The sequence below is a fragment of the Eschrichtius robustus genome, chromosome 5, assembly GCF_028021215.1.
Source record: "Eschrichtius robustus isolate mEscRob2 chromosome 5, mEscRob2.pri, whole genome shotgun sequence".
NCBI lineage: Eukaryota > Metazoa > Chordata > Mammalia > Artiodactyla > Eschrichtiidae > Eschrichtius > Eschrichtius robustus.
This window is the reverse complement of record NC_090828.1, coordinates 63,532,352-63,545,889: the sequence shown is the minus strand read 5'-3', so window position 1 is coordinate 63,545,889 and position 13,538 is coordinate 63,532,352. Positions and strand designations below refer to the sequence as shown.

At 41.5% G+C, this 13,538-nt stretch overlaps 1 protein-coding gene across 1 annotated transcript in view; it reads right to left on the bottom strand.

Moving 5' to 3' along the window:
* Positions 1 to 13,538, bottom strand: part of LRP2 (LDL receptor related protein 2) — a 199,659-nt gene that overhangs the window by 41,568 nt on the left and 144,553 nt on the right. Inside the window, exons 49-53 of the mRNA XM_068544952.1 lie at positions 12,751 to 13,046; positions 10,399 to 10,915; positions 7,101 to 7,253; positions 6,412 to 6,582; positions 299 to 525 (exon numbers count right to left, since the gene is read on the bottom strand). Coding sequence (XP_068401053.1) covers positions 299 to 525; positions 6,412 to 6,582; positions 7,101 to 7,253; positions 10,399 to 10,915; positions 12,751 to 13,046 — 1,364 coding nt within the window. The remainder of the gene's footprint in view (positions 1 to 298; positions 526 to 6,411; positions 6,583 to 7,100; positions 7,254 to 10,398; positions 10,916 to 12,750; positions 13,047 to 13,538) is intronic.

The following is a 13,538-nucleotide window of genomic DNA, read 5'->3' as shown; positions in this document are numbered from 1 at the left end:
TGTCAAAAGGCAACATAACAACTGTTGATTCTTATCAAAAAGAAAGCCCAGACTGATCTTTAAGAATAGAGCAGGTGCTATGAAAAAGAATTGTAAGCAGACTTTTCCAGGAATAGGGGAATAAACTCTAAAGATATTTCCATCCCCTCAACTCTCAGCATTTGCTTCGTAGAAAACATTAGCAAGTAACACCATTCCCAGTATAAATCATGATATTTATGCTTAAAAAACAAAAACAAGAATGGCATGCACAAGACCCTAAAGCAACTGTGCAAAAACTTCCAAATCACTTACTCACCAATTGGCTGCCTGTAGGGATGATACACACGGATGTCATATGGTCTGTGTGTTGTGTTCACCAGCACCACCCTATTGGACCCACTGTATTTGTTTCCCTTTTCAACTGTCTTTGTATTCCAATCTGTCCAATAAATGGTGTCTTCAAAAACAGTAATAGCAAAGGGATGAGGCAGTGTCCCAGTTTCGTACACCGTGTGCCGATGGTAGCCCTCCAAATCAGAGTACCTGGAGTTGGAGGAAGGAAGAGTCACTGAGTGAAGATAATGCCCCTCCTCTAATGCCTTTAAGGATAGAGGCTGACAAATCAATGAATAAAGTTCTACCTTCTAGAGGTAACTGAAGTTCAGATCTTCCTCAAAACTTTTAGTCTTCAATTAAAACAAAAACTAAACTTAAAGTTTATTTGGACCGAACGAAAGATGTAAAAGTTGCAAAAGCAATGCCTTAAAAATAGGAATAACCTTTCTCAAGTGCTCATGGAACATTCTCAAGGATAGATCATATCTTGGGTCACAAATCAAGCCTTGGTAAATTTAAGAAAATTGAAACAGTATCAAGTATCTTTTCCAACCACAATGCTATGAGACTAGATATCAATTACAGGAAAAAATCTGTAAAAAATACAAACACATGGAGGCTAAACAATATACTACTTAATAACCAAGACATCACTTGAAGAAATCAAAGAGGAAATCAAAAAATACCTAGAAACAAATGAAAATGAAAACACAATGACCCAAAACCTATGGGATGCAGCAAAAGCAGTTCTAAGAGGGAAGTTTACAGCAATACAATCCTACCTTAAGAAACAAGAAACATCTCAAATAAACAACCTAACCTTACACCTAAAGCAATTAGAGAAAGAAGAACAAAAAAAACCCCAAAGTAAGCAGAAGGAAAGAAATCATAAAGATCAGATCAGAAATAAATGAAAAAGAAATGAAGGAAATGATAGCAAAGATTAATAAAACTAAAAGCTGGTTCTTTGTGAAGATAAACAAAATTGATAAAACATTAGCCAGACTCAACAAGAAAAAAAGGGAGAAGACTCAAATCAATAGAATTAGAAATGAAAAAGGAGAAGTAACAACTGACACTGCAGAAATACAAAGGATCATGAGAGATTACTACAAGCAACTATATGTCAATAAAATGGACAACCTGGAAGAAATGGACAAATTCTTAGAAATGCACAACCTTCTGAGACTGAACCAGGAAGAAATAGAAAATATGAACACACCAATCACAAGCACTGAAATTGAAACTGTGATTAAAAATCTTCCAACAGGGCTTCCCTGGTGGCGCAGTGGTTGAGAATCTGCCTGCTAATGCAGGGGACGCGGGTTTGAGCCCTGGTCTGGGAAGATCCCACATGCCACGGAGCAACTAGGCCCGTGAGCCACAACTACTGAGCCTGTGCGTCTGGAGCCTGTGCTCCGCAACAACAGAGGCCGCGATAGTGAGAGGCCCGCGCACTGCGATGAAGAGTGGCCCCTGCTTGCCACAACTAGAGAAAGCCCTCGCACAGAAACGAAGACCCAACACAGCCAAAAAAAATTAATTAATTAATTAAAAAAAGAAATCTTCCAACAAACAAAAGCCCAGGACCAGATGGCTTCACAGGCGAATTCTATCAAACATTTAGAGAAGAGCTAACACCTATCCTTCTCAAACTCTTCCAAAATATAGCAGAGGGAGGAACACTCCCAAACTCATTCTACGAGGCCACCATCACCCTGATACCAAAACCAGACAAAGATGTCACAAAGAAAGAAAACTACAGGCCAATATCACTGATGAACATAGATGCAAAAATCCTCAAAAAAATACTAGCAAACAGAGTCCAACAGCACATTAAAAGGATCATATACCATGATCAAGTGGGGTTTATCCCAGGAATGCAAGGATTCTTCAATATATGCAAATCAATCAATGTGATAAACCATATTAACAAATTAAAGTAGAAAAACCATATGATCATCTCAATAGATGCAGAGAAAGCTTTCAACAAAATTCAACACCCATTTATGATTAAAACCCTCCAGAAAGTAGGCATAGAGGGAACTTTCCTCAACATAATAAAGGCCATATATGACAAACTCACAGCCAACATCATCCTCAATGGTGAAAAACTGAAACCATTTCCCCTAAGATCAGGAATAAGACAAGGTTGCCCACTCTCACCACTATTATTCAACATAGTTTTGGAAGTTTTAGCCACAGCAATCAGAGAAGAAAAAGAAAGAAAAGGAATCCAAATCGGAAAAGAAGAAGTAAAGCTGTCACTGTTTGCAGATGACATGATACTATACATAGAGAATCCTAAAGATGCTACCAGAAAACTACTAGAGCTAATCAATGAATTTGGTAAAGTAGCAGGATACAAAATTAATGCACAGAGATCTCTTGCATTCCTATACACTAATGACGAAAAATCTGAAAGTGAAATTAAGGAAACACTCCCATTTACCACAGCAATAAAAAGAATAAAATACCTAGGAATAAACCTAGGTAAGAAGAAAAAAGACCTGTATGCAGAAAACTATAAGACACTGATGAAAGAAATTAAAGATGATACAAATAGATGGAGAGATATACCATGTTCTTGGATTGGTAGAATCAACACTGTGAAAATGACTATACTACCCAAAGCAGTCTACAGATTCAATGCAATCCCTATCAAACTACCACTGGCATTTTTCACAGAACTAGAACAAAAAATTTCACAATTTGTATGGAAACACAAAACACCCCAAATAGCCAAAGCAATCTTGAGAACGAAAAATGGAGCTGGAGGAATCAGGCTCCCTGACTTCACACTATACTACAAAGCTACAGTAATGAAGACAGTATGGTACTGGCACAAAAACAGAAATATAGATCACTGGAACAGGATAGAAAGCCCAGAGATAAACCCACGCACATATGGTCACCTTATCTTTGATAAAGGAGGCAAGAATATACAGTGGAGAAAAGACAGCCTCTTCAATAAGTGGTGCTGGGAAAACTGGACAGCTACATGTAAAAGAATGAAATTAGAACACTCCTTAACACCATCCACAAAAATAAACTCAAAATGGATTAAAGACCTAAATGTAAGGCCAGACACTATCAAAATCTTAGAGAAAAACATAGGCAGAACACTCTATGACATAAATCACAGCAAGATCCTTTTTGACCCATCTCCTAGAGAAATGGAAATTAAAAACAAAAATAAACAAATGGGACCTAATGAAACTTAAAAGCTTGTGCACAGCAAAGGAAACCATAAACAAGACAAAAAGACAACCCTCAGAATGGGAAAAAATATTTGTAAATGAAGTAACTGACAAAGGACTAATCTCCAAAATTTACAAGCAGCTCATGCAGCTCAATATCAAAAAAACAAACAACCCAATCCAAAACTGGGCAGAAGACCTAAACAGACATTTCTCCAAAGAAGATATACAGATTGCCAACAAACACATGAAAGAATGCTCAACATCATTAATCATCAGAGAAATGCAAATCAAAACTACAATGAGATATCATCTCACACCTGTCAGAGTGGCCATCATCAAAAAATCTATAAACAATAAATGCTGGAGAGGGTGTGGAGAAAAGGGAACCCTCTTGCACTGTTGGTGGGAATGTAAATTGATACAGCCACTATGGAGAACAGTACGGAGGTTCCTTAAAAAACTAAAAACAGACCTACCATATGACCCAGCAATCCCACTACTGGGCATATACCCTGAGAAAACAATAATTCAAAAAGAGTCATGTACCAAAATGTTCATTGCAGCTCTATTTACAATAGCCAGGACATGGAAGCAACCTAAGTGTCCATCAACAGATGAATGGATGAAGAAGATGTGGCACATATATACAATGGAATATTACTCAGCCATAAAAAGAAACAAAATTGAGTTATTTGTAGTGAGGTGGATGGACCTAGAGTCTGTCATACAGAGTGAAGTAAGTCAGAAAGAGAAGAACAAATACCGTATGCTAACACATATATATGGAATCTAAAAAAAAAAAGAAAAAAAAGGTCATGAAGAACCTAGGGGCAGGACGGGAATAAAGACGCAGACCTACTAGAGAACGGACTTGAGGATATGAGGAAGGGGAAGGGTAAGCTGGGACAAAGTGAGAGAGTGGCATGGACATATATATACTACCAAACTTAAAATAGATAGCTAGTGGGAAGCAGCCGCATAGCACAGGGAGATCAGCTCAGTGCTTTGTGACCACCTAGAGGGGTGGTATAGGGAGGGTAGGAGGGAGGGAGATGCAAAAGGGAAGAGTTATGGGGACATATGTATACGTATAACTGATTCACTTTGTTATAAAGCGGAAACTAACACACCATTGTAAAGCAATTATACTCTAATAAAGATCATAAAAAGAAATCAGGGCTTCCGTGTTGGCGCAGTGGTTGAGAATCTGCCTGTCAATGCAGGGGACATGGGTTCGAGCCCCGGTCTGGGAAGATCCCACATGCCACGGAGCAACTGGGCCCATGAGCCACAATTACTGAGCCTGCGCGTCTGGAGCCTGTGCTCCACAACAAGAGAGGCTGCGATAGTGAGAGGCCCGCGAAACGCGATGAAGAGTGGCCCCCGCTGCCGCAACTAGAGAAAGCCCTCGCACAGAAACGAAGACCCAACACAGCAATCAATCAATCAATCAATCAATCAATAAGGATGTGAATTTCTAAAAAAAAATTTAAAAAAAAGAAATTAAAAAAAAAAAAAAAACAATAGGAATAACCAGAGGAGTTTAAAGATCACTAATTCCTAACCACAGCTGCTTTCCTTCTGATGGAGCTGGTTCAGTTCTTGTAGGTTTATAACCTCTTATGTTGATGTTCTCCATGAAGCATTCTTTCGATATCCTGGGATGAACACTGTTTCCTAAGCCATCAGAAGAAATCAGAGGAAAGCAGTCTAAAGCTGGACTTCTGTCTCCTCAGGAAGACAAGGGAAGAAGCAGTTTTCAGAGACAGCTTGATTCTCAGTATAACCTGAGCGGTATAGACTAGCTGAGTTAACCTAGAGGCCAGCAGGGTTAGCTTTGTACACACTGGTAGCACATGTATTATTAATCATGACCCAGACATTATTAGTGAATCTAGGTCTCATTCATTCCTGTGAACCTATGTCAGAATACTGATATTTTAATATTTAAAAATCTGCGAGCAGACCCTAAAACTCACAAGAGGTGGAATGAGCTAGCAACTAAAGAAGTTGATAACATTAGCCATGTGATGTTAGAAATTTTTTCCAAAATATCATAATTTATGGAAACTTAAAGAAGGCATAGGAAAACCTGAATATCTTCTTGACCTCTGTTAATAAGACTGCAGATAAATGACCAGAACTTAGTCATTATCTGTTTCTTTAAAAAGGTCATAAACCAGAAAGCAGTCTTGAGGCCTTCTCCTTCAGTTCTTGCATGATCTCTATATAAAGAGCTCAGATACTTTGATGAGTATTTTTTGTCAAGTGTAATTTTTTTCAAAATAAATTTAATAGAATGACAGGATTTTTTAAACCTTTAAAATAGCCCTAGTGAATTAACGACAATTCCCTGCTTTTGCATGCAACAGGCTGTGTATCTGGGTACTAGTTCATAAATACCCAGAAGACATTACCATAGTCCAGCTAGGCCATAATTAGCAATGCCCCGAAATAAACATGTACTGCTTGACTAATAATTTGTATTATCTTTTTTACAAGGAGTATTTTTCATTGAACAGTATAATTTTTCCAAGTCTATTAATCATATATTTGGGAGGGTAGAGCAAAGTAAAGGGATAAGAGAATTAAGATGAGTTGAGCACTAAGCTGACTACCACAGGGGAGAGATTACTAGCTGCTTTTTTAGGAGTATAAGAAGTAAAAGCACCAAGACAAAATCCTGATCTGTATGACTTCAGAGTTCACGCTCTTTCTCTTGCACCACACCACAGAGCTCGGTGAATTGCCTGTAGGCACTTTAGTTAGAAGTGACTTCCAACAAACAGGCCAGTTAGAAGCTGCCTGGGATTAATACACTGGCAACACAAGCACTGGTGTTTGGAATGAGCAGTCACCCAGTTGGCTTTATTCTTTTCTAAGTACGTACTCAATGTAACCCAGGTGCGCATCTGTCCAGTAGAGTAGATCATTGGTGTAATCAATGGTGAGGCCATTGGGCCACTTGATCTTGGTAGAAATAATCACAGACTTATGGGTTCCGTCCATGCCTACTCTCCCAATGTATGCTCGGTCAGCCCAGTCTCCCCAGTAGACATGCCTGTTGGAGCAAACACAAAGGGTCAGTCCCTGAAGCCAAAAGAACTCAGTGGCAAAGACATAAGCTTTCTCCAATTAGAGAAATGGAGTTTACATCCTACAGAGCCTTTCATAAAGGAAAGAGAACTAACCGAAAATAATCTAACAGGGCATGATGCACAGGAAATGCTCAAGAATGAACATGATTAACTGGGGATTTCAGTGGATTTGACATGGAAAGTCCAGTAAAGGTGGGTTGTTGTTTTTTTAAACCATAAATTACTTGCATGCAGCCAAAATATGTGACTTTGAAAGTGAAATGGTGTGTCATGGCAAAGAAAATAGAATAGCCGATGAATAGCATTTGAACAAGCCATGCTTCTACCCATAATACTAAGCCATTTACCAGGTAGGAAAAGCAGAAGACAAGCTCCAACAAGACACTGGCCTTGATATCACTACGTGAACAGTCTTTTTGGTAACAGAGGTGGAAGAAGGGCATGAAAGAAGAGCCCAAGATTACAGGGAGACAGACAATACCCATATCGAGGGTGCAGGGCAATTCCTCTGGGATTGTCAATGCAGAAGGTGTTGTTGGCGTCCACACAGTGCTCGGCCAGCCTGCGGCGGTATCGACCATTGAGGTCAGAGACAGAAAGGCAATTCAGGTGGGAATCCACCCAATACAGCTTTCTGAAAATGGAGAAATGGAGAACCAGGAGTTATAGCCATTTTACTTGCGAAACAATGCACATTGAGCCACACAATTTCCGATCCAAGCACATTTCCCCCAGGCAAACAAGGACAAGGGGAAACACAGTTGACCTTCCTGCAATGAGACAACAAAAGATGCACGAATGTGTGCTCCTCTTCCTGTTGTAAGGTGATGTCACCTTACAATAGGAAATTCTGGGGCCACACTTCACACAAGGATTCTGGCTTTACTTGCTTCATGCAGCAAAAGGCATCTTTCCCAAGCAATGTTCCAGGCTTTAGAGGAGCAGGGAAGCAGAAGTGAGAGTGATCAATGAGTATCATGAACTACAGTTTAAATGGTGGAGTCCAGGAAACAAACTTGTCTAAGTGTTATCATTGAGACTGCACAAGGGAACTCTGAATCATGGCATCCTTCAGATAAAGAAAAACCTGACCCCCTCCCTGGCCCTGTCCCAGTAGGCTGGCAAAATGAGTTTCTTACCCTGTGCCAAGTTTTACTTAAACTCAAAAAGCTTTAGAAACTTATTAGAATCTCTTACCTCAAGGATATTTCAGTTCTGAATATATTGCTATTCAATAAAATCCATTATTTTCTATAAGGCAGGGTTCTTAATCTGGGGTCCTTAATCTGACACCAGGGTAGCCTAGGCTCTGGGGGTGGGGTTGTACCCTCTAAAACTGATGCAAAATTGTATAAGCATAAATTTGTTAAGTGCTTTTATCCAGCAAGGGGTCTGTGGGTTTCACCAGAGTCTTAAAGTATCCATAACCTTCCAAAGGGTTCAAAACTCCTAGAATGAGTGTCATTTGAGATCTGATAGTCAATTTCTACTGAAACGATTTCTCTTCCAAAAGACCCCAATGTCTCCCTGCCAGAGGTAAGCCTGATCCAACCATGCGAGGTGTCAGAATATTTAACTGTTAGGACAGTAGCATCTTTTTAGGCTTGGGGATGAGGGAATGAGTATGCATAAATGCACAAGCCTTGCTATTTAATTCAGTTGGGTAAATCCTGATGTATGAGATGCCCACAATTTTAGATTCCAACATTGTAGAGGGTAATAATAGCAATAATAATAGCAGCTATCTATTAAATGCCAAGCCCTGGGCTAAGGACTTTTTTTTTTTTTTTTTAAATGTGACGTATATGGTTTTTTTTTTTAATTAATTAATTAATTTATTTATGGCTGTGTTGGGTCTTCGTTTCTGTGCGAGGGCTTTCTCTAGTTGCGGCAAGCGGGGGCCACTCTTCATCGCGGTGCGCGGGCCTCTCACTATCGCGGCCTCTCTTGTTGCGGAGCACAGACTCCAGACGCGCAGGCTCAGTAGGTGTGGCTCACGGGCCTAGTTGCTCCGTGGCATGTGGGATCTTCCCAGACCAGGGCTCGAACCCGTGTCCCCTGCATTGGCAGGCAGATTCTCAACCACTGCGCCACCAGGGAAGCCCAGGACTTTTTAAAATATTATATTATTTAAGATCTTATTCCTGTTTTCTTGATGAGGCTGCTGAGGCCCAGAGGTTGCTGATTAGTAAGAGCTAGAGCAGGAATTCAAGACTGGCTACACCACAGGGCACTCTGCTCTGTGGAGCTTACTGCCAACTCGTTAATTTCTCTTTATTCCACAGTCAAAACACCGACCCAGTGAACAGAATATGGAGAAGATACTCCGTGCCCACTCCAGGAAAAATTAAGAGGACTGAGAACCAGCACAATTTTCCACTGTGCATAATGGTGCTTTGAAAAACTTGTATATCAAGTTTAAGGGCCTTGGAAACCAAACATCCTTGAGTTCGCTATGAACATCTTTATTGATATTGGGGAAATTGTTTCAAATTTCAATGTAGTATCTTGTAGTCCCCTACAAACTTAAATGTGACTGGGTTCTATCCTGCATTGTGTTTTAAGGAATGTTTAGCCTGGCTGTGCTCCTTCTTGAACATTTGAGAAAATGCTTCGGTCATGAGATATTTTATCCTACCCTCACCCTAGACTTTTTTGCTCCATCTTCCTCAGTACCACACATGTACCTAATTCTTTCCCCTGGTCAAGAACATGCCTAGAGTGAGAAGAAAGTAGCTGAAAACCAGGGGAAAATATCATCCTACCAGTTTTGGGGAGAGGGGGCTGAATGACAATATCAGGGCTAAAATATTATCTTTCCCTGCATTGCAGCAAAGGATGAGATAGGAACAGTACCACAATTAGTTCTGTTCCTGCACTATGCTTTTTGACACCCAAAAGAGCCACTATATATAAAATACTTGTATTCACATGATTAATATTTTATTCATTTTTTCTGTAGGCAGTTCTTGAGCACCTATGGCAGGCCAGTTACTATTCAGGTAGAACTAGGGGGCCAATTCTCCATCCCCCATCTTAGGATCTTTACCCTTAAGATGGTCAAACAGAGAAGATGTGGAAGAGTCCTCTGTAGGTCTGGGGTGACTGAAGCAATAATATTTGCAGGCTAAGTGCCTACAGCTTCATGTCAACCACAAAGCCAAATATCTGATAGATTCAGTATTCAATAGAGATGTGAAGAAGTGTGGTTGAGCTGGTCGAGTTGAATTAAAATATCACCGTCTACCTTAAAGATGCTCAGAGTTTCAAGTTAGCCATTCTCTATTTTACAACCAGCCCAGGCTGCGAATAAACAGCATTGTAAGCAGCCTGTGAACGCCAGGAAAGCAGGGGCTGTGTCTGTCTTGTTGACCTCTAGACCCCAGTTCCTAGCATAGCACTGCATGCTGGAGGCACTTAGGCAACAGCTTTAAATGACTGAATGCACCAACAAATGCATGCATCATCCCTTCACATCACCTCCAGTTAACTGAATGGCCAGTAATAACAGAGCTCTTTCCTCCTTTGTGATGCCCCTCCCCATGAAATTGATATCATAAATTCTTAAAATCACTAGATTTTAGGTTCTGTGGTATCCCATTTGATTATTAGGTACCTAGCAGAAAAAAACAAAAACATGCAGAAGCATTAAAATGTATCCACCTATTAACCCAAGTTGGAAAAGATCAGTTCTCTGTTAGGATGAAAACATGGTTTGAATACTTTTTTAAAAACAAAAAGCCTTTTAACTCTTAAAAAGCGCCTCAGCTTTTTCTTACCTGGTAACCCAGTCGACAGCCAGACTTTCTGTACCCGGTAGATTGTACTTTAGGACTGTCTCCCTGTTTGTCTTATTCAGAAACATTCTCTCAATGACTTTATTCTCTATATCAAGCCAGTACAATCTCTTTTCTACTCGGTCAAAATCCACTGCCACAGCATTACCCAGTCCTTGCAAGATGAGGGAGTATAAATGGCCATCGATAGTGAGATTTCTCAAATAGTAACGGTTACTAAAAATGAGATCGGGCTCGATGTTGCTGTTCTGCCGGCAGTTCTTTCCATCTGGCTCACGGATGTAGCCTGGGGCACACTTGCAGATGTAAGAGCCCAGTAAGTTCTCACACTTCTGGCTACAGACAAAAGGCGTCTCCTTGCATTCATCAATATCAACACAAGTCCGCTTGTCAGACAACAGCTTGTAACCAGGGTTACAAGAACAATAGAAACTGGTTAAAGTGTCTGTGCAATTGTGGTCGCAGCCACTGAGTGAAGGGTCATTGCATTCATTAACACCTGTAGGTAAAAGACAGTTATCAGAGAACCTAAGTTGACAGCAAAGGATCCACCATAATGGTCCAAAGTCAACCTTCCCACTGGACAGACCCAATCCTTTTTGTTTCGTTATGTTTTGCTTTGTTTGGACAGACCCAATTCTTAATGAATCATGCTAAAAGAAGACACATAAGAAGGGATTCCTAAAGGTCCTACATTATTCAAAAGTCAATCTTACTCAACTTCCTCCCAACTTGATCCTTCACCAGTGGTTTTAACAACTAATACAACCAACAAGTTTGACTTCTAATCCTATACCTGCCAATCTTCTTTTAATCGATAAATTTAGAAGTAAAATAGCAGGAGAGAGGAGAAAGAAGAGCAGACGAGCCCACACAGCGGTGTGCTGGTAAAACAGGTCTGGGGTGTGGGGTGGGATGGGGAAGGGGGGAGCTCTAATTTGAAGCCTCTTCCATTTCACTGGTGCCACGACTCACACCATAGCCAATTTCAGGCTCCCAGTGTGACGTCCCTGAACGTGGAGATGGGAAGAGAAGCACTCACTTGACTGAGAAGCACAAATGGGATGAGCCACCCAGCACCCCGGGAGGGTACCTCTGGCTGGTCCTGTGACACATGGCCATTCACATTCAAAAACTATCTACGGGTTTCCCTGGTGGCGCAGTGGTTGAGAATCTGCCTGGCAATGCAGGGGACACGGGTTCGAGCCCTGGGAAGGGGAAGATCCCACATGCCGCGGAGCAACTAAGCCCGTGAGCCACAGCTACTGAGCCTGCACGTCTGGAGCCTGTGCTCCACAACAAGAGAGGCTGCGACAGTGAAAGGCCGCGCACCGCGATGAAGAGTGGGCCCCACTCGCTGCAACTAGAGAAAGCCCTCGCACAGAAACGAAGACCCGACACAGCCAAATAAATAAATAAATAAATAAATAAATAAAAATTTAAAAAAACTATCTACACAGTGGAGAGAACATTTCCTTAAGATTCTATATTTTATAAATTCTAGACTGGTTTACTTGTGGGAGTTCGGTGGGGGTGGGGGGAGGGGCTGCCAGTTAAACTCTCCCCTTTAGTCACCTGAGGATGAAAATTAAGAATAGGCTAAGGGGACTTCCCTAGTGGCGCAGTGGTTAAGAATCCGCCTGCCAATGCAGGAGACACGGGTTCGAGCCCTGGTCCGGGAAGATCCCACATGCCGCAGAGCAACTAAGCCCGTGCGCCACAACTACTGAGCCTGTGCTCTAGAGCCCGCAAGCCACAACTACTGAGCCCGCGAGCCACAACTACTGAGCCCACGTGCCACAACTACTGAAGCCCGTGCACCCAGAGCCCGTGCTGCACAACAAGAGAAGCCACCGCAATGAGAAGCCTGTGTACTGCAAAGAAGAGTAGCCCCCACTCGCCGCAACTAGAGAAAGCCCGCGTGCAGCAACGAAGACCCAATACAGCCAAAAATAAAAATAAATAAAATAAATAAATTTATTTAAAAAAAACAAAAACAGGCTAAGGAATCCTAGCAGAGAGGCAGTGAAGGCAACAAGTCATTGCAAGAGGCCAAAAAGAATCAACACTCTCTGCTGTTAGATACCGATGGCCTGAATTTGTTCATCTCCTGTTCTCTGTAATGACTGCCTAACTCATGAATTAGTCCAAAAAATGTTTGTGACTGACCTTATATACCAAGAAATCCTTGCTTTTTGCTAGACAAGCAATAGTAATTTTCTGGCAATGTTCTACTTAGAGAACCAACTGACAAGTCCTGCTAAGTCATGAAGGGTTGAAAATCCACATTCAGTCCCCCTGGTTTCCTTTTCCCCAATCTTCTGTTATACTCACCACATCCTTTCTCATCACTGTTGTCTAAACAGTCATCTAGGTGATTGCAGACTTTCACCATCTCGATGCAGTTCCCATTGTCACACCTGAACTGATGAGGGGGACACGTGGTTTCCGGGGTGTGACACAGGTGTTCCAGCTCATCCGAGTCGTCTCCACAGTCATTTTCCCCATCACAGACGAAGGCCTTATAAATGCAGAGCCCATTCTGACAGGTAAAATGGACCTTGTCGCAGGCAGGGTACACGCAGTCCCTCTCATCACTGTAGTCACCACAGTCGTTGCGCCGGTCACACCTGTGTTATGAAACCCAGTACCACTCTTGAGAGGGTTTTTTAAATATGTTTCCAGCATTTAAAATCAGAATATTTCAGGTGAAAATCCAGATTCCCAACTTCCCTCCAAACAAATGACGCTGACTAGTGTCTGCATCTCTTAGCTGGAGCACTTGCCCGAGGTCCACCTCACCTGCCCCTCACTGTTGTCTGGTTGACCCTGAGCCGCAGCGCCCAGACCCATTTATCATCATGCTCACACTGTTATTTTTCTTACAGCAGAGAGAAGAGAATGAAGTATTTCTTGTACCCATGCCTCTACTCCAAGTGGAAAACCAAGAGCCTCAGCTACCCCAAGAAAGAACTTTCTTCTAGCAAGCCCACTTCATTCATCTCTCTGGCCCTCCGTGCAAGGTCACATTATGACCTTCATGGACCCTAGGCACTTTTGCCTTCATGGGCCCCTTCCTCCATAAAAATATTTATTTATTTATTTATTTCCCTAGAATAGTC